Below are 19569 nucleotides of genomic sequence, written 5' to 3'. Positions count from 1 at the left end.
CAGCTCCGTCAGTCCCTGCTCTGTGGGCCCAGCAGAGCCCCCCGGACGGAGGCCCCACCTGGCTTCCCGTTCGAGTGGCTCTCATTTCCCAGTCTGTGCTGTGGAGCAGGCTGCTCTGGGTGCAAAGTGCATACGTGCCTCGATTGTCCAAGAGATCCACAGCGAAGGCTGGCCAACAACAGACCAGGGTCGGGGCAGGCCCAGATGCAGCCAGCACCATCAGACCTGCACACTCACCAGGTGATGCTTCTACCTGCTCCCACCTGTCGCTGAGAATTATGGACCCAGCTCTCCAATGTCCTGCCCGGTCTCAACTGTCACAGCTGTCAGTACTCCCTTGTCAAAGGGTGTATAAGACATCAACCCATGCAGGCTTCCTAGAAAGGCCACTGAGACAGTCAGGACTCTCCTGTCAAATGGCCACCACCACAGTCATGTCACTGTATGTGACAGTGACCAAGCACTAACCAGAGCCTCTACCCAGGAGCACACACGGGACCCCAGCTGCAGAGCCACATGACTCGTGACAAGTGGACTTTGCCAACAAGGCTTCAAGTGGCTAATCAAAGAGCCTAACAAAAATCCCTAATGAGTGGCTTTTGGTTTCTATCTTACGGAAGTTGGCTGCCATTGGAAAGAAGAGAATGTTTCTTAATCATGGTATTCTTTGCGTGCAGTAAGATTTGCCCTCTTTGGTGCACAGCTTTTTGGTGTGTCCACCACCAGCACAGAAACAGAACAGCCCCATACCGGGATGTCCCTCTGTGGCCTTTTCTCATCTTCTGTTCCTCCCTCCGCTGGCTCCTGGAAACACTCACCTGCCTTCTCTGTCCCTATGGTCTTGGCTTTGTCGAAACGGCACTTAAATAGAACCACACAGTGCATAGGCTTCTCTCCCCGAGATGACAGCTGAGATTCATCCATGTTGGTGCATCTACCAGTGGTCTGCGTTTGTCTCCTAAGCACTAGCCTGTCTCCTGCACACATCGCAGTTTCTTTATCCATTCGCCAGTTGACGGACATTTGGGTTGTTTCCAGTTTGGGGCACTTATCAATAAAGCTACTACAAATATGCATATACAGGTTTTTGTGTGAACACAGTTGACGTTTCTCTTGCTAAATAATTAGGGATGGGATTCCTACGTCATACAGTGTATCTGTCCTTATCTTAATAAGGAAATTACTTTTTTTTTCCTTTTTCAATATCTGTCTTCAAAACCTTTGTTCTGACGCTTTGCTCCACCTCACGCATGTCACTCAGCAGTTAGTCTGAGAGTCGAGCTAAGGTTTGAATCTCAATTCAATTTTCAAAACCTTTGCTGTGCTGTTCCGGGTCTGTCCCGAGATCGCGCAGCTTCACGGACAGACTTAGTGGATCCACTTCCCCAGCTCTCTCCTCCCTGAGACACACACACGCACACTCTCCAGCCCTCAGGGGCCCTTTTTTCTGGTCCTTTTAGAGGATGTCCCATCAGGGTTTTAGCTGGCTCTATGAGTGAGCTGCCATCAAGGCAAGCAATGAGACAAAAGAAAAAACAAAAAAGCTCGTCCCCTCATGGGTGGCTACCCTACATTTTGATTCCTACCCACAATCTGCTTGCTTAATTTTCAGAGTTCTCTAGTAATTGCTTTTTGCATTTTGTCCAGAGTTTTTAGCTGTATTCAGCAGGAGAGGCTACAGTAGCATTACCCTGCCACAGCAGAACTAGAATTCTCCTACTTTGCTTTTATTAAAAATAAAACCTTAATTTCCTTCTTTGAGAACCAGAATGAAGAAGCCTAATGAATCACCACAGATATTTAACGCAAACAGCAGCTCACCTGTTTGTTGCTGCTGCTGTTCAAGAGAATTCTACTTTGCTCTCGTGCACCAGGCCACATTAGTGAGGGCCCAAACAAGGTGAGACCGAGCGGGTGTCCGCCCTCCTGACATCACTGTACTCCAGAGCAGAGCTGGGCGAACATGCGTGCCCGCTGCACAGCCTGCACGCCAGGGACACGGACAGTCAAGTCTTAGGACGTTGTAATCAAGCTCTGAGACTCAGCAATTTTTCTTCGACTTGTACTTTTGTTCTCTTCATTTCAAAACCTTTATATAAAAAAGCTATCCCCTCCACAACAGAGAGATCCACCTGACACCACCAGAAACACGAGCACAGAAAGGCCCTCTCCGGAGTCACTCTGCCACCCTTCGTAAGGCCAGAGGCTGTCCCCTCACACACGCACCACACAGCCAGGCTGCGGAGGCCAGCTCCCTTCTGTGGGCACTCGCAGGGCGGAGGATGCCCTGTGCCCACACCCTGACTCAGGGGCAGCCTCCTCCTGTTCCCAGGCTGCAGCTACAAGACCTGCGTGGCCAGCACGTCCCCTAGGCACCAGGTTAGGCAACCAGGATGTACAAAGACCCTGCAGAAACAAGGGAGAGACATCCACACAAACCCAGTGACACGCAGCTCTCCTCTCTGTTCTGGGACTAGAGAGAAAAGCATGTGCACATGCTTGGGGCAGGAGAAAAAAGCAGCTGTTGCTAAAAGTGGCTCATGTGCATTTTATTTTCGAATCTAGTTGTTTATTTAGAACAACAAAGCCCTCAGCCTCACCTAAAACTGGAAACCGTGACAGCCAGGGAGAGGCGGTGCCCTTGGGCTGTGGGCCAGGTGCACCGAGCTGCCCTGGCAGGCAGGGTCCAAGACACCTGCACGTGCACACCTTTGCAGATACTCCCAGCAGCGTCCTGTGCAACAGCAAATGATGACCAGTCAGCAGTGGTCTAAGTGACGGAGCGAGAACCATGCCTGTCCACACAGGAATCGCACACTAATGATCCTGCACAAACTAACACATGTTTGTACAAGTAGGATGCCATTTGTGAGATTTAGAATCAAGCAAAATTGCACCACATATTCTGTGAATACCAGGGAAAATTAGCTATCTCTGAGGGAAGAAGAGGGTGAAATCAGAGCACACACATGGGTAACTTGAACGACACTGATAGTTAGTAGCTAACTCGTGTTATGGCGACGCAACCTAGGTTATAGTTAGCATGTCTGTTTACAATATCATGCTTTTAAAAAAATTATTATACACGAGGTCTTGCTATGTTGCCCAGGCTAGACACAAACTCCTGGCCTCAAGCGATCCTCTCACCTCACCCTCCCGGGTAGCTGAGATTACAGGCATGTGGCACCACACCCAGCAATATCATGCTTTTCTGTATATTTGAAGTATTTTGTAACAACTTTGCAAAAATTAAAATAATAAAGCCAACCTCCTATTAGAAATGGTAGGTTGAAGATACGTGTTTATCCTTGTTCCCTCATGGAAGGTACACACACTTATGTCAGGCAAAAGCAAGAGTTACTAGGTAAGGAATGTCAACAAAATTTTAGAAGCTGATGGAGTCCTCTAATGAAAGCTGAAACTACGCCTTAGGGGTGCAGAACCTGGACAGGGACAACGGTCCGTGCTGCAGAGCCCATGGGAGGCTCCGGGCAGGACCCCTCGAGGCCAGAGGCAGGAGGGGCTGCTTGAGGAGCAGGCCAGCCCCAGGCTCCTCCTCGGCCCCACCGGGCTGGCGGATGGCCCTCCCTCTAGGCCCGCAGGCCAGCAGGTGATCCTCTGGGGAAGGTGAAGCGGGGCTGAGCACCGGGACAACAGGCACAGCCACAGGCCAAAGAACAGAGTCTACTCTGGATGGGAACGCCCTAGACACCTGCCCCTACGCTAAGCCAACGCCACCACAGAGGATGCTGCCAGACTCCTTTCTGGAAAGCTGCCCTAAAGACCTGCAGACACTGACCTCTGGGCTACCAGCTCCTCAAATAAGGAGCCAGCTTCCTGCCTAGTCCCCCTGCAGGGAGTCCCCAGGCGACAACCCCCAACCACACACATGGGGCTTACACCCAGCTCTCCAGGGGCTCACACGAGTTCTCTTTTTATAATTAACCCATATAACTACCGCCCAAATCAAAGCACAGAACATGTCCAGCAAGCCGGATTACCTTCTGTCTCCCCAAGTGAATACCCAACCTAACCCTCTGACAGGCACCCGCTAATGTGGCGTCTGTCACAGAGGCGGCCAGTGCAGCCTCAGGGCCCAAACCCTCCCATCACCTGTCACTTACACACTGCCAACGGTTCATTCACGCTACGGTGGCCACACTGAGTAGCTGCAATGGAGACTACGTGGCCCATAAAGCTAAAATATTTACTCTTTGGCCTTTTACACAAAAAGTTGGCTGGCCACTGCTCTGCCATCATGTATCAGTGTCGCTTGTACTTAAACTTCATTTAAGTGAAATTACACAGTGTGTGTGCTCTTTGTACCTGGTCTCTCTCGGTCCACATTATGCCTATGAGATGCACCTATACTGGTTTGTGTCGCTGTGTCCGAGGATTTCACTCTCACATAAATTGAATGTTGGAGACAGAAAGACCCTGATCGTAAAGACAGAAACCGATAAACAGAGAAAAGAAATTCAGAACAGCCAGAGACAACTCAGGAAGCCAAAGAAAACCTCATGTTACTTTATCCATCAAGTAAAAACAATATGATATTTAAAAATAACATTCAGGTTGGGCTCACACTTATAATCCCAACACTTTGGGTGGCTGAGGTGGAAGGGTTACTTGAGGCCAGGAGTTCAAGACCAGCCTGGGCAACATAGTGAGACCCTATGTCTACAAAAAGTAAGAAAAATTAGCCGGGCATGGTGGCACATGCCTGTAGTCCCAGCTACTTGGGAAGCTGAGGCAGGAGGATCGCTAAGCCCAAGAGTTTGAGGTTGGAGTGAGCTGGGATGATGCCACTACACTCCACAGCCTAGGCAACAGAGAACTTGTCTCAAAAAAAAAAAAAAAAAGAAAAAGAAAAAAGAACAGAGAAAAAAAATCTCTTGAAATAAAAAAATATGACAGAAATTAAAAATTCAGTACAAAGTTTCCAAAAGGAAGTTGAGAAAAATCTCCTAGAAAGTACAACAAAAAGATAAAGGTAGTGTAGAATAAAGACAATTCTAGATTTGTAAGGGTTTCAAAAAAATATACCTCCCTTGCATTCTGTCTCAGGAATCCAACAGAGGATTTGCTCCAGCAAAACAAGCAAGGAGACCAAGAAAGAGGAAACCTGAGCCCTGCACAGGAGAGGGCGGAAACCCCAGGGCAGTCAGTGGGAAAGCCCAGGATGGCAGCTGGACAACAGGTCTGGACAAGACGACGGGGCGGGGGACCCCTGGGTGGAGGCTTTTCCCAGAGAAAAGTACCACTCATGGAGCACTTGGGTCAGGGCATAAATTTGTGATGAGCGCATAGAAAAAAACCTAAGCAACCAAAAAAATGACAACTGTTAATTACAGGGAAAATAAAAAGTTGGCAAAAAGGGAAACTTAACCCTAGTACACTCCAAGGGTCACCTGTGAAGACTATTTGTAAAGTGAAGATAACACCACCTTGAACGCAAACGTGACTTTTGAGCACGAGCACGAGCACCAGCACGCAGAGGCACGCCGGCACCCGCAGCAGGAAGTCGATTACGAGCAGCAAGGTAAGCAGGGCGTTCGGGAGGAAACTAAGAGTTGGAAGTGGCTTTGGGGATGGGGAGGACAGATGTATAAAACATCAAGAATGATTATATTTTAGAATTTGTTCATATTATTTGGTAAGAATTTACATTTTGGGGCCGGGCGCGGTGGCTCACGCCTGTAATCCTAGCACTCTGGGAGGCTGAGGTGGGTGGATCGCTTGAGATCAGGAGTTTGAGACCAGCCTGAGTAAGAGCGAGACCCCATCTCTACTAAAAACAGAGAAAAAAATTAGTGGGCCAACTAAAAATATATAGGAAAAAATTAGCCGGGCATAGTGGCGCATGTCTGTAGTCCCAGGTACTCGGGTGGCTGAGGCAGGAAGATTGCTTGAGCCCAGGAGTTTGAGGTTGCTGTGAGCTAGGCTGATGCCACGGCACTCTAGCCCGGGCAACAGAGTGAGACTCTGTCTCAAAAAAATAAATAAATAAAACAAAAAACAAAAAAAAAAAAAGGAATTTACATTTTATTAGAATGACAAACACAAATGTTTGATGAGGCAAAAATTATGTCACTCCAAGTGACCAATTAATCACAACATACAATAATTTCGCTCCAAGATCATGCCCCATTTTACACTCCCACGACACCCAAGGAAGGTGGGTTCCTGCCCCCAGGGAGAAGGGCTGACAGGGACACAGGAGGAGAGGGATGCAGCTCTTGAGGCAGGCAGGACACAACCCTGGCCCTGGTCACAGCACACAATTCTCCCTCCTGGCCATCCCCATCACAGTGCTGTAACAATCAGGCTCAACACAGAACCACAAGGAGACCAGAATCAGAAAGAATAGGAATATCAGACCAAGAGAGATTTAAAAAGAAAAACAAACAAACAAAAACAATAAGGAACAACAGAGAAAGGCCCCTCCCCAGTTCGCACAGAGGCAAACCAGCTGTCGTGGGAGGGATGCAGGTGCCACATGTCTAAGTGGTTTACGTCCATGGAGGCCAAAGCTGTTCCAGATCTTTCCTGGCTTTTCTCAGGCCCACTAGCACGCCTTACACATTCAGGAGTCCCCGAGAAGCCAGCCAGAGTTCTAGAGACACAAACCCACCAGAGGCCTGACCAGGAGCAGAGATGACGTGGTGGCCTGGACCCTAGGCCCCCCAGCCCATGCCAGTGGCCCCCTCAAAGCTGAATGCCAGCCTTTCGAAGGCAGGTCAGCCTTGCTCAGTGGAGGTGGGTGTCCTCTTCTCCACCGGGCAGGTGGCCTCCCTAGCCTGTGGCAAGTGTCCTGTGAAGACACACCTAGTCCCGGGGACCCAGCGAGACACCGAGGTCCCATCCATGCCTCCACCCCAGGCCCCTACACGGCCCAAAGCATGTCTGTGCTCATCTGACAGGGAGCAGAGTGAGCACACTGGGCACCCCAGCACCTCTGTGTGGAGCTTGCTGCCTCCTCTCCAGGCCTAAGAACTTAGGATTGGGACAGAGGAGTCTCCAGGCTCCACCAGACTTCACACACAGCTCCCAGACTCCTGGCCCGGCCCGAATGCACTGTGGCAAAGATCCCTCCTCACGAAGTCTAGAGAAACCGATATAAAATTTGCCTTAATACATAGCTAAAAATGAAAAGGTATCACTTCAAAGAGTAAGATTCAAATCAAATGCCCCTTTCGCGTTAACACAAGTACATGCTTTTAGCAAAATTCAGCTACTGTACACCTAAGATTTGTTTCGCCGTATGTAGGTTTTACTCAAAAGAAAAAGAAGATTAAGCAAATATTACATTCTAGTTAATAGGGAGGGAACGGGACACACTGAACTGAGACCTGAAGCAGCTGGTGACAGGCACAGGGACTGGCTCTACTCTTCTGTCTGCTTCTGTGTATGTTTGAAATGCTCCGTAATAAAAAGTCAAAAAATCATGAGATGCAGTTTTTCCATCTGTCAGACGTGCCAAGACGCAGCACTGGGCAGCACCCTGCACTGCTGAGGGTGCACAGGCCACTGCCGGACAGACGCTGCGTGGGGGGCGGGTCAGCAATTACCTGTCGAAATGGCAAACGTGCATCCCCCGGGATCCGGCAAGTCTACCCTAAGGACGTTCCCTACAGACCGGTCTTCCAATATCTGGAATGATATACACACAAGACCCTTCACTGCAACAGGGAACAGCGAACACGGGGGACCACGAATGGCCCTGTGTGAACCTAGTGAAGTAGGTCCCTCCTGGGGAGGAGTCCTGGGGCCTGAGGAGAGGAGGAAACTGTCACTCTGCAACTTCTGGGGCCTTTTGAACGTTGTACCACATACATGTATCACCCAGTCCAAAAGACAATCATTTAAAAGGCAACCGAAATCCTGAACCAAATGCCTGGCTACTGTTAAACATATCGTCACGGTTTCCCCGACACCCCCCTACCAACTGTGGGTGGAAGGAAGCTCCTTCGTGTCCTGGAAAATCCTCCCACCCCGTGTCACTGCGGAGAACTGGCCTTTACTGACAAGAGACCTGCTGTCCAGGAGAGATGGGAAAACCAAGGCCTTGGGGCTGACGGTGACAGGCGCCCGGCACGGCGGGTACTCACCGTGATGACGTCCAGGATACTGAGCAGGCTGTGGACGCTGTCTCCTGCCAGAACCTCTTTCACCACCACCTCGGTGCCATCCTGCACGCGGAGAGCACAGCAAGCCCTGTCAGTCCAGGGGCGCCCGTGGGCCCAGGGCGGCGAGGCCAGAAGCCTCTGCCTGCACGTCACCCCTGGTGAGGTGGGCACCGCAGCCGAGGAGGCAGAGGACCGGCTGCACTTGCCAGAACCAGAGGAGAGAAAAGAATAAGGACGACGGACGAAACCCAACCCGACCTGGCCACAGCCTCTCAACACCATGACTGGTCCTCACTGGGTGGATTTAGGTGAAATTTCACAAAACCTTAGTTTGTCGAGGACCAAATTCAGTTTTTATCAGCATAAATTATAGAAGTTTAATATGATTTTCTATTTAAAAAACGGGAAAAAACATGCAGTTTTGGTGACTTAATACTTCATCTCAGCTTGACCCTGGAAATCCAATCTGGCAACAGTCACCCTCCCTCCACGGCTCCCCCATGGCCAGAAACATGCCGGGTCCGGTCCTCTCAGCAGCCCCTCACGAGCAGGGACGGAGTCTCCGGGCCCCAGCTGGAGGGCCACATGCCCCGGGAGCTACTGGCTCCGACTTCCCTAGCCTGGTCGAAACAAAGGCCCTTTCCTTTCTAACAATCCCACCAAGTCCAGTCATAGGCTAAGCTACAAACCCAGGAATCAAATATTCTGCCCAGACAACACCTTTGTTCTAGAAACCTGGAAGGATGGTGCAGGAACCGTCTTGGGATCACTGCCCACTCCCAGGAGCCCTGAAGGTCAAGAGACCCCCATACAAAGTCCAAGATCCACTACATATTTGCCCCAAACAAGAACAAGTAGTGGGAAGTCTGCATCACCAACTACCAGGACGGACAACTGGATGCCGCCCGCCCTAACGGGAAGCCTCGCTAGGATCTGACCCAGCGGCCACCCCCAGCAACCAGGATTCAAAGCGTATAATCTAACAGGGGCAGGAAACAAGTATTTAGCTCCTAGGTGAACGAGTACCTAAATTATTTTCTTACAACTAAAATTTATAATCAGAAACTTGAAAATACTGCAAGGGTTCAATTGATCATATCAGATCAATACAATGATTTACCAAACCATTAAAGGCAGTATTCTGAGAAAAAACCATTTTTTTTCCACCTAAGAGATGGGGTTTCACTCTGTCTCTCACGACGGAGTCCAGTGGAACGATCATAACTCACTGCAGCCTTGAACTCCTGGGCTCAAAGGATCCTTGGAAGAAACATTTTAACATGTTTAAAATGTATCAGGAGGCCGGGCGCGGTGGCTCACGCCTGTAATCCCAGCACTCTGGGAGGCCGAGGTGGCAGGAGGGCTTGAGGTCGGAGTTTGAGACCAACCTGAGCAAGAGCAAGACCCCATCTCTACTAAAAATAGAGAGAAATTAGCTGGACAACTAAAAATATATACAAAATATTAGCTGGGCATGGTGGCGCATGCCTGTAGTCCCAGCTACTCGGGAGGCTGAGGCAGTAGGATCGCTTAAGCCCAGCAGTTTGAGGTTGCTATGAGCTAGGCTGATGCCACAGCACTCTAGCCTGGGCAACAGAGTGAGACTCTGTCTCAAAAAAAAAAAAAAAAAAAAAGCAAAATAAAATATATCAGCTGAGGCACAGGGGCTCATGCCTGTAATCTCAGCACTCCAGGAGTCAGAGGTGGGAGGATCGCTTCAGGTCAGTTGTTCGAGATCAGCCTAAGCAACAGTGAGACCCTGTCTCTACTAAAAATACAAAAATTAGCCGGGCGTGGTATAGCATGCCGATAGTCCCAGCTCTGAGGGAGGCTGAGGCAGGAAGATCACTTGAGCCCAGGAGTCTGAGGCTGCACTGAGCTATGCTGACACCACGGCACTCTAGCCTGGGTGACAGAGCAAGACTGTCTCAATAAATAAATAAATAAATATAAATAAAACATGTCAGGTGAAATGCTCAAATAAAACCACATATGATACCACCACCAAACCCACGTAAACATCAGACATACGTGTGCTCAAGGGTAAAGGTGATGTGCAAAAAGTAAAACAGCAGTTGTGTATGAATGTCAGGATGAAGGTGTGCCTTTTTCCCCAAACAACTAAAAATTAAAATTTTGCATTAAATTTTCAATGGAAAATTTTTAAAACTTGAAGATGACAGATCCCAGGCATCATGGCCCCGCCACTCACAGCGTCCTGTATGCAGACCTCCAGCCGCCCATCCTGCACCACGTAGATGCTGGTGTCCAGCGCCCCCGGCCGGAAGACGTGCTCCCCTTCCTGCAGCTGCACAAAGACCATGTGTTTGCAAAGCTCCAGGAACAGTGGCTTCTCGAAGTGGCCCAGGACCCTGCAAGAACCAGAGAGCACTGTGGGACACATTTCCCGGGACGGCAAGAGAAGATGGACAGCCCTTGAAACAGTCTCAAGAGGACACAGGCCACTGTCCCTGCCAGTGCCGGGTCCAGCGATGCAGATCTGCACAGCTGACCAACAAACCACCAGGAATCACTGTCAAACAGATTTTAAATTCTCAAATTCCCATGAGCCTGTTTTCCCATCAACTCAAGAACTTGAGCTGTGACTGTGACCCTGAACCGGATGCGTAAAGGACGGAAGGCAGGGGCGCCCCTGGGAGGGTGGGCAGGTGCTGGAGAGAGGAAGGGGTGCTGTCCAGGGGACCAACGGCAAGACAAGCGACATGGAAAAGAGCCCAGGCTTGCGGTTTCTGATCCATCCACGCACTTCTTGTCCTTGCTCTGGGTGTATCACTGAAGACGGAAACAGTGAGGAACAGTTTACACAGAACACGGAGGAACCGGTGAGGGGCAAGTGGACCACGAGACGCCCCTGAAGCACCGTCCTGACGCCTGCTGAACATTCCGCCCAGCACGAGGCACCGAGGCTGGCAGTCCCGAGGCACAAGGCAGGCGGGCTTTGCCAGCCCTCACCGCTCAGGGCAGCCCAGTGAAGGGGGCCCAGTGAGAAGGTGTGGAGACAGCTGCGTCAACCGCAGCTCCTGGAGGACCCCGAGCCACGGCAGCAGGCCCGTGCTTGTTCTCTTACCGAACATTCTTCAGCATGTACAAAACTTCTGACGGCAAGTGAGAATTCTTCACATCAAACTCCGTGAGATCAGCCTCCAGAAGGGAGGGCGGGGGCTCCTTCGGCTGCAGAGTGGGGCATTCCTTCTTGAAACGCAGAATCCTACGACAGACACGCTCACCTTGAGCAGAGACCTCTCAGGCAGTGCCGACACAGGGCAGCTCCGTCACCAGTGTCCCCCAGGGTGGACAGCTGGTGCGATATGGTCTGAAGGACACTCCCAGTACCTCTTGGCCAAAGACAGCACCTTGGTCCTCTTCCTGGTCCGCTGCCGGGACTGTGCCGTGTTCCCGACAAGCGTGTGGGGGAGTGTGGTCACCTGCAGGGCCGAGGGAAACGCCAGTTGCTGAACTCTGAGCCCCAGGGGTCAGTCCGCAGGACCTGCACGTGGGCCACTGGCAATCCTGACTTCAGCTCCTGGGTCTGGTTGTGCCACCCCCACCCTGCCTGGCTCCTGGAGGGGCATCACTGCTGACAGCGGCACGTCACACAGCCCCGCACGTCCTCAAGATTGTCCTCACTGGCCCCAGACAGCCAGCCCTTCACAGCTCCACAGCCTCATGCCTGCTGTGCCCTCCCCCCAGAAGGCTGGTGCTGCTCCCACCACTTCTTCCACCCTGGTCACCAGAACCCCTTCCTACAGCCCTTTAGAATCCTGTCAATGTTCAACTGAACCTTCCGACCTCCCCTCTGCCTTCAGCCCAGGCCGCTGCCCAGTCTGTCCTGCATCTGGAGTATTCTTCACCCCTGCTTCACAGACAGAGCCCAGTCAACTGCCCAGAACACCAGTGGTCTCAGTGCAGAGACTCGCCACTGTGGCCATCACCATGGCTCTTGCTCCGGGTCCTCAGTTTCCCTGTCCTCCCATCTCACCTCGTTTGCCACTGCACAACCCTTTGTGGGACCTCCACGACTCTGCTCCAGGTCACCCCCACGTGGCACAACCTCAGCACAGGCTGTGGCAGATGCCGCCCCCAGCCTGCCCATCTGAGCCTGGCCCAGCCCCAGCCCCTGACTTCTCTCTCCTGTCATGGCACGTAGCACCGATGACAACAGAGGACCCACGATAAACACCTGTATCATATCCCCGCTTGTCTCAGTTTTTCGGGTTTCCTACAAAGAACACCAATCGTTAAGCCATTTTTAAGTGTATCAGTCTGTGTGATTTCTGAACCACTCCTGAGTGTTCTGCTGAACGTCCTGGGCCCTCAGGAGCACAGGAGGGGCTGGGGGTGACCTGCAACAGCAGGTGGCTGAAGACCAGGAAGGGGCAAACCGTGGCTGCTTATGCCCCAGATCAGGGCTGGTTAAATGCAGATTCCTGAGCCCTGACCCAGGGAACTGGGTTTAGGAGGTTTCAGAACCACCAGACACTGAAAAACGAGCTTTCACCTGGGACAGACATGAGGTCATCAGGGAACTTACCCCCCACACACCCCAGAGGGCTGGATTCCTTCCTCAGTCCAGACCCCACATTCTGGCAGAGACTACCAATCTCAGCACCAGAGCCAGGACCCTCCACACCCACTATCCCCAGAGATGTTCCTGAAAAGCTCCTTTCTGTCCCCTTCTTGTCAAAACAGACGTCCACTTCAGAGGGCCGATGGGGCCTCCTGTCTTTCTGCACGGGCCACAGCAGCCTTAGGTGCTTCAAGCCAGACGCCCACCTTCCCTCCCCAACAGCCACTGCCTGCCGCAGCCCTTGCGAGCCGCCCTCCCAGGCCAGGGGGACTCAAGGCCTGCAAGGGTGAGGGCATTTCTGGGTAAAATGTGTGGGGTGCAGCTGGGGACACCACTCAGCATGATTTACAATGTGCCCCAAACCCTGTGCCCAGCAGCAGGGGCTGCGGAGCCGGAGAAAGACCAGCACACACCAAGAGCTGGGGCTCCGGGAGACGGCGGGCATGAGGGCCCACCCTGCAGAAGCCTGCTCAAGAGGGAGCCCTGGAGCCCCAGGGCCTGCAGCACGCACCTTCCTCATGATCTTCCGCCCGTAGAACAGCACTTTATCCCTCTTCCGGAACCTGTACTGAGGAGTGGGCTGCACTTGTTCTGCAAAGGGAGTGAAGGGGCAGCCTGAGCCACAGCCAGGACACAGTGGGGAGCTGGGTCTGCAAAGGCAGCCCTGAGGAGGTGCAGGTGGTGAACGCCGCTGAGCCAGAGTAAAAGCTGCAGGGCTGGCCCGGCCCTGGAGAAGCAGGTGCTGGGCAGTAAACCGTGTTACTGTCCTGTCCTGTCCCTGCCACCACTCAGCATGGGAGACAGGGTCTGGGCGACAGACTCAGCTCAAAGGTGGAATCTCATCTCTGCTCTCCGAGCCTTGCTGGGAAGGCAGAGCAGACAAGCCTCTGCACAGACACGGCCCTCTGAGCTGATGTGTTCAGTCTGAGCCCAGATAGGCCAACAGATTCCAAAAAAAGCCACCATGGGCTTGAAGGCGACTCCCAGAAGCTCAAAACACATCCCAAGACACCCATACCATCCCCCCTGCTAGGGGCCAAAGACAGAACCAAGATACTCACGAAACTGGTTAACCCTTCTGTACACAAAAAAGACGGTAACGCCAACAAAGGCCGACGACAGGAGGGCTCCCATGGCAATCCCCATCAGCTGGGCCAGAGCGGAGACAGAGCACCTGTCAGCAAGACAATCCAGAAGGCCCCGCCCCTCCCCAACCACAGGATGGGTAGCAACGAGCCAGGGCACGGGGCAGCAGGACGCGAGGTCCCGCCCTAGGGAAACCCGTAAGGTGGTTACCATGGCGGACTGCGAAGGCTCCTCCATGGACTGCAGCCCCCAGGAGTGCAGTGCAGCACCCAGACAGAAGCCAGCCTGCAGCAGAGAACACAATGGTCAGGACAGCAAGGAGCGGGTGGCCTGGCTTCCCAGCCCAGACTTGGTCAGAGCAGTAAGAGCAGAGTTGGGAGTGAGGGAGGAAGTCAGCCTGGAGATTTCCAGAAAGAAGAGATCTCTCCAGGGGGTGCTGAGGCCCTCTGAGCCCACCTGCTAGGAAGCACTCAGAGAACAACCTGTCCTCCTCAGGCCAGCATCTGTGCTGTCACGACAAAAGCCCCGTATATCACTGACATACCTGATCCCTGGGCTTTCCAGCTCCTTGGGATACTAGCTAGACCAGGTAAGCAGTCCCCAGCCACAGGGGAGCCCACAGCCATCTCTCAGTGCCCTTTGAACACCAACAGGGCCACGTGCCGCTGGCCTCAGGGCACACGGGAGCCCACATGGCAGCAGTGCTCAGAAACCCAAGGACTTTCAGAGTCCATCTGCATTTTGAGAAAATTCAATACCAGCTCATACGTCAAATAAAAAATAGCAGAGAAGGCTGTGTGCGCCTGGCATCCTACTGTCTCCTGCAGAGGCATCAACGGACTTCAGAAGTCCAGATCCGTGGGCAGGAGGAAGGAAGGGAAGAGAAGGGTGAGGGCAAGATGGTGAGTGGGTGACAGCAGAGGATGCTGCTGACTTCACAGGAAGAGAAAACTAGTGGAAGACCCAGCCAGATAGCAGCCGCTCTCCTCCCCCTGGCATCCACACCTTCCTCCCAAGCAGCCTGTTAACCCTTGAGTTTCTACACAAGTGCCAAACACAAAGGCAGCTCCCTAGCCTTCAGAGAGCCAGGACTCAGACGAGGCAATCCGTGCCAGGAAACCCAAAGAAATCTGAAGGGCACCCACAAAAGCATCTCAAAAGCACAATTCTGCATCAAGGCAGAATAAGTAAGTGGTCCAGAAAAGTCAACCCTTTGAACTTGGTTCAAGAGGCAAATAAAAGCACTGGAGACCAGCCTGAGCAACATAGTGAGAACACATCTCTACGGAAAAAAAAAAAAAAAAAAAAAAGAAAAATTAGCTGGGCGTAGTGGTGCGCCTGCAGTCCCAGCTACTTGGGAGGCTGAGGTGGGAGGATCACTTGAGCCCAGGAGTTGGAGGTTGTGATGACACCACTGCACTCCAGCTTGGATGACAGAGCAAGACTCTCCAAAAAACAAACAAAAACAAAAAAAAAAACAAGCACTGGGGGCTTTTTGCTTCAGACAGTTCGGAACAGAGGTGCTCAGGCTGCCTTCCCCCAAGGCTCCATGCCCAGCTCTCAAGAACGTACCAGAGGGGGCACACAGTAGCACCTAAGCGTGTGGCTCTGAGCTCAGCAACCACTCCTCGGACAGCCCAGTCACCCAAGGGACGGCCCACAGCCTATCTACACTCTCTTGCGGTTGAGCGTCTCAGTCTTGTCCAGCTTCCCACTGTTGTTTTAATAGACCTAATTCTCTGGTTTAGAAATAAAGCCTTTATGATCTGGCTACAGATTTTTGACTAAGAAAAAGACCTTATGCAAAACCAGCAAAGTCCTAAGGCCAGGTTAGAACCTTAAGGGGAGAACAGACAGGACATGGCCAGTAGCCACATGGCTGTCCACGCTGGGAAAGCTCGGTTGTCTAACAAGTATTAGCAGCGTGACAAGGACACAGAGAGGAGCCACGCTGCCACACTTCTCAGGCTTCAAGAAGCCACTGGGACAAAGAAGGAGACAGAGCAGATGCCAAGAGGACCCTTTTCTTGGTCCAGAAATTTCCCCAACTAGGAAGTCCAAGGATCTGACTCCTCACTGGACCCCTGGTTTACATACCTCCAGGCACACATCTTTGTCCTCCTCCATGGCTAAAAACAGAACAGTCAGGGGTGAAAGGAGACAGAGGCCAACAACGGCACACAGCCACCAGCTCGTGTTCACATCAGGACACACGTGGTTTCAGACTTTTCCCCCAGGTTCCTTTTCAAGTCAAATTATGCTTTCATTGAGAGGAAAACTCTGCTGAAAAAGCGTGTTCTCTGTGAACAAAAGTTGTCTTTGCAGAAGCCTCTGCTGCCTCACTAGGAGCCACTTCCTCCTCTCTGTAAACAGCCCTCACCCAGGACAGCAGCCAAGGCACAGGGCTCAACTCCAGGTAGGTCCAGGGACTCTGGGCAGCTCAGCTGGGCCTGGTACAGGGCGAGGAGCAGCCTGTGGGTAGAGGTGCTGGGGAGGGGCTCCACCGGGGGAGAGCGCGGCTGGGCAGTGGGCACCGCTGGGGGGGGGCTGGGGGAGGGGCTCCACCGGGGGAGAGCGCAGCAGGGCAGTGGGCACCTCTGGGGGGGTTGGGGGAGGGGCTCCACCGGGGGAGAGCGCAGCAGGGCAGTGGGCACCGCTGAGGGGGGGGCTGGGGGAGGGGCTCCACCGGGGGAGAGCGCAGCAGGGCAGTGGGCACCGCTGGGGGGGGTTGGGGGAGGGGCTCCACCGGGGGAGAGCGCAGCAGGGCAGTGGGCACCGCTGAGGGGGGGGGCTGGGGGAGGGGCTCCACCGGGGGAGAGCGCAGCAGGGCAGTGGGCACCGCTGAGGGGGGGGCTGGGGGAGGGGCTCCACCGGGGGAGAGCGCGGCTGGGCAGTGGGCACCGCTGGGGAGGGGGCTGGGGAAGGGGTCACCGCTGGGGGGGGCTGGGACTGAGGCGGGGTCACCGCTGGTAGGGCGGGGGGGCTCTGCTGGTGACAGGGACGAGACCAGGCCGGGCGCGGCCGGGGGATGGGGGGTGGGCAAACGTGAGACTGTCCAGTGCAGCTGGTTCAGTGCGCAAGGCGGTGTGTTGGGTCCGGTGACGACGAACTCGGGACGGCGAGGACCTGAGCCTCCCGTGGGAAGGGGCTTCAGACCCGGGCCCACGAGCGGCCGGCCCGACGCCACCTCAGGGACGCCGCGGGCTCTGCAGGCGGGCGAACCCGAGGCAGCGGCGGGCGACGCCAGGGGACCAGGCCCCGTAGGCGTGCGGCGCGGACGCGGGAGCCGACAGCGACTCCCAACAGGGTTGCGCCCACGGCCCGCGACCTCGGGGCGCGCAGGGCGGTGACTCACCTAGCCCGCGCTCCGGACGCCCCGCCCCGCCGTCCCGACATCCCGCCCCGGATCTCCCCAAGCATTGGCCGAGTCCCGAGGTCACGCCCCCTCGTAGGGCTGAGGCTGCGCATTGGATGCGGCGGCAGCCAATCGGAGACGCTCTTGCTGCAGAGTGGCGGCCGCCCGCGCCGGCCGGAAGCGGAGCGACGCCGCGTGGGGGCTCGGTGTCCCAGCCGCTGCGGGCCGCGTGGGGGCTCGAGCGGGATCCGCGGCCCAGACAGTTGCGCGAGCGAGTCAGGCGGGCTCCGGGCTCCGCAGGGCGGCGCAGCATGGGCGTCCTGAGCGCGGCGGCCCGAGTCGTGGTCCGCGGCGCGGACAGGATGAGCAAGTGGACGAGCAAGCGAGGGCCGCGCACCTTCTGCAAGGGCCGGGGCGCAAAGGGCACCGGCTTCTTCGCCTCGGGCAGGAAGTTTGTGCAGGTAAAGGAGAAGGTCCCGGAGTTCGTCGTCCCGGACTTGGCCGGCTTCAAGCTCAAGCCCTACGTGAGCTACCGCGCCCCTGCGGGCGCCGACGCGCCGCTGACGGCCAGGGAGCTCTTCGTGGAAGCAGTCGCACCTGCTATCGAGAAGGACTTCAAGGACGGCACTTTCGATCCGGACAACCTGGAAAAGTACGGTTTTGAGCCCACACAGGAAGGCAAGCTCTTCCAGCTGTATCCGAGGAATTTCCTGCGCTAGGAGGCAGAGCAGGAGTGACCCTGGGTTTTGCCTGCGAGCTGGAGACTGCATGGATCCATTCTCACAGATCGTGAATCCCCGGGGGAGTGAGGCGGTAGTTCCCTCGTCTCATTTATATTAAAGGCCTTTGCTACTCTATACAGCGTGTGTTTTTGGCATCAGGTCGTGTGAAAGTGCAGCACGAATGATTTTGGTGCAGAGTGCTCATACGGAGACTCCATTCCATTCACTGGAAACCCTTTGGAAGAAGTCACTTTTCCCACGAAAGGGTTCTGGGAGCATGCCAATGGCGAATACATCACTCAGCTTAGAAGAGGAAGAGAATTTACAAGGTAGATTGCCCCAAGTGACAATATTGGTTAGTTCATCCCCCAAATTCCTCACCCAAGAAACAAGGGGCATACTCTTTTTTTTTGAGACAGTGTCTCTGTTGCCCAGGCTAGAGTGCCGTGACGTCAGCCCAGCTCACAGCAACCTCAAACTCCTGGGCTCAAGCGATCCTCCTTCTTCAGCCTCCCGAGTAGCTGGGACTACAGGCATGCGCCACCATGCCCGGCTAACTTTTTCTATATATTTTTAGTTGTCCAGCTAATTTCTTTCTATTTTTAGTAGAGATGGGGTCTCGCTCTTGCTCAGGCTGGTCTCGAACTCCTGAGCTCAAAGGGTCCTCCCGCCTCGGCCTCCCAGAGTGCTAGCATTATAGGCGTGAACCACCGCGCCCAGCCAGGAGCATATTCGTTATGGGGTTTCAAGGCAACAGTTTGTTTTCGTCAGGCGAAGGTAACTGCCCTTCTTGGGGCAAACCTAAAAATGAGGCCACACGAAGTTAGTGTCACACTGGGATTTCTTCTGCAAACCAGTCTCTCTTCTTTGTGTGTGCCTCTTTCAGTGCATAGTACGGCAGACCTTCTGTATTCTCTTTAATATCTAGTTGACACTTAAGTTAAACTTCCTTAACACAAACTCTAAGGGAGAATTCAACATGTTTCTATAGATATAAAAGGGCCATTAGCTGGATATTGATTACTTTAACGTAGAAAAATTTCTCATAGCAATGTGACTTATGTTGGCATGTTGTGTTCTATCTTCAGAATATAAGAAAGCAAAGGGCCGGGCTCAGTGGCTCACACCTGTCATTCTAGCACTCTGGGAGGCCGAGGTGGGTGGATTGTTTGAGCTCAGGAGTTCGAGACCAGCCTGAGCAAGAGCGAGACCCTGTCTCTACTAAAAATGGAAAGAAATTATATGGACAACTAAAAATATATACAGAAAAAATTGGCCGGGCATGGTGGCACATGCCTATAGTCTCAGCTACTCGGGAGGCTGAGGGAGGAGGATCGCTTGAGCCCAGGAGTTTAAGGTTGCTGTGAGCTGGGCTGACGCCACAGCACTCTAGCCCGGGGAACAGAGCAAGACTGTCTCAAAAAAAAAAAAAAAAAATAGCAAAGGATAGAAGTGCATGTTTTCTGCTTCTAAACACCTATGTATGTTAGTAAATGCTGAGGATTTGACCAATTTTACAGCGGCCTGTACTTGAACCACACAGTTCCACCCAGAGACAAGAATATTCAAAGTGGGAGTCAGGTGTCACACATCTAGTTTGTTCCTGCAGGCACCATCTGTCCCAGATTTGGAAGCCAATAGTTTTTTTTTTTTTTCTTTTTTATAATTTTTTTCAAGCCAAACAAGTTA

General features: G+C 53.3%; 2 protein-coding genes across 2 annotated transcripts in view; one reads left to right on the top strand and one right to left on the bottom strand.

Annotated features, from left to right (window-relative positions):
- Window positions 1-16343, bottom strand: part of PNPLA7 (patatin like phospholipase domain containing 7) — a 64729-nt gene extending 48386 nt beyond the window's left edge. Inside the window, 9 exon segments of the mRNA XM_045563775.1 lie at window positions 8112-8192; window positions 10342-10501; window positions 11218-11358; window positions 11484-11575; window positions 13229-13308; window positions 13779-13866; window positions 14014-14088; window positions 15901-16086; window positions 16184-16343. Coding sequence (XP_045419731.1) covers window positions 8112-8192; window positions 10342-10501; window positions 11218-11358; window positions 11484-11575; window positions 13229-13308; window positions 13779-13866; window positions 14014-14088; window positions 15901-15930 — 747 coding nt within the window. The 5' untranslated portion in view covers window positions 15931-16086; window positions 16184-16343.
- A 969-nt stretch (window positions 16344-17312) lies between these two features.
- Window positions 17313-18015, top strand: MRPL41 (mitochondrial ribosomal protein L41). The gene has a single exon (XM_045563774.1). The coding sequence runs from the start codon at window positions 17470-17472 to the stop codon at window positions 17875-17877; it is 408 nt and encodes a 135-aa protein (XP_045419730.1). The 5' UTR covers window positions 17313-17469; the 3' UTR covers window positions 17878-18015.
- The last annotated feature ends 1554 nt before the right edge of the window (window positions 18016-19569 follow it).

Source organism: Lemur catta, chromosome 10, assembly GCF_020740605.2.
Source record: "Lemur catta isolate mLemCat1 chromosome 10, mLemCat1.pri, whole genome shotgun sequence".
Classification (NCBI taxonomy): domain Eukaryota; kingdom Metazoa; phylum Chordata; class Mammalia; order Primates; family Lemuridae; genus Lemur; species Lemur catta.
Note: the sequence above shows the minus strand (reverse complement) of the source record. Positions and strands in the feature narration are given on the sequence as shown.

Coding starts and splice junctions, on each gene's coding strand:
- MRPL41 (XM_045563774.1), top strand. CDS start 17,470: ATGGGCGTCCTGAGCGCGGCGGCCCGAGTCGTGGTCCGCGGCGCGGAC.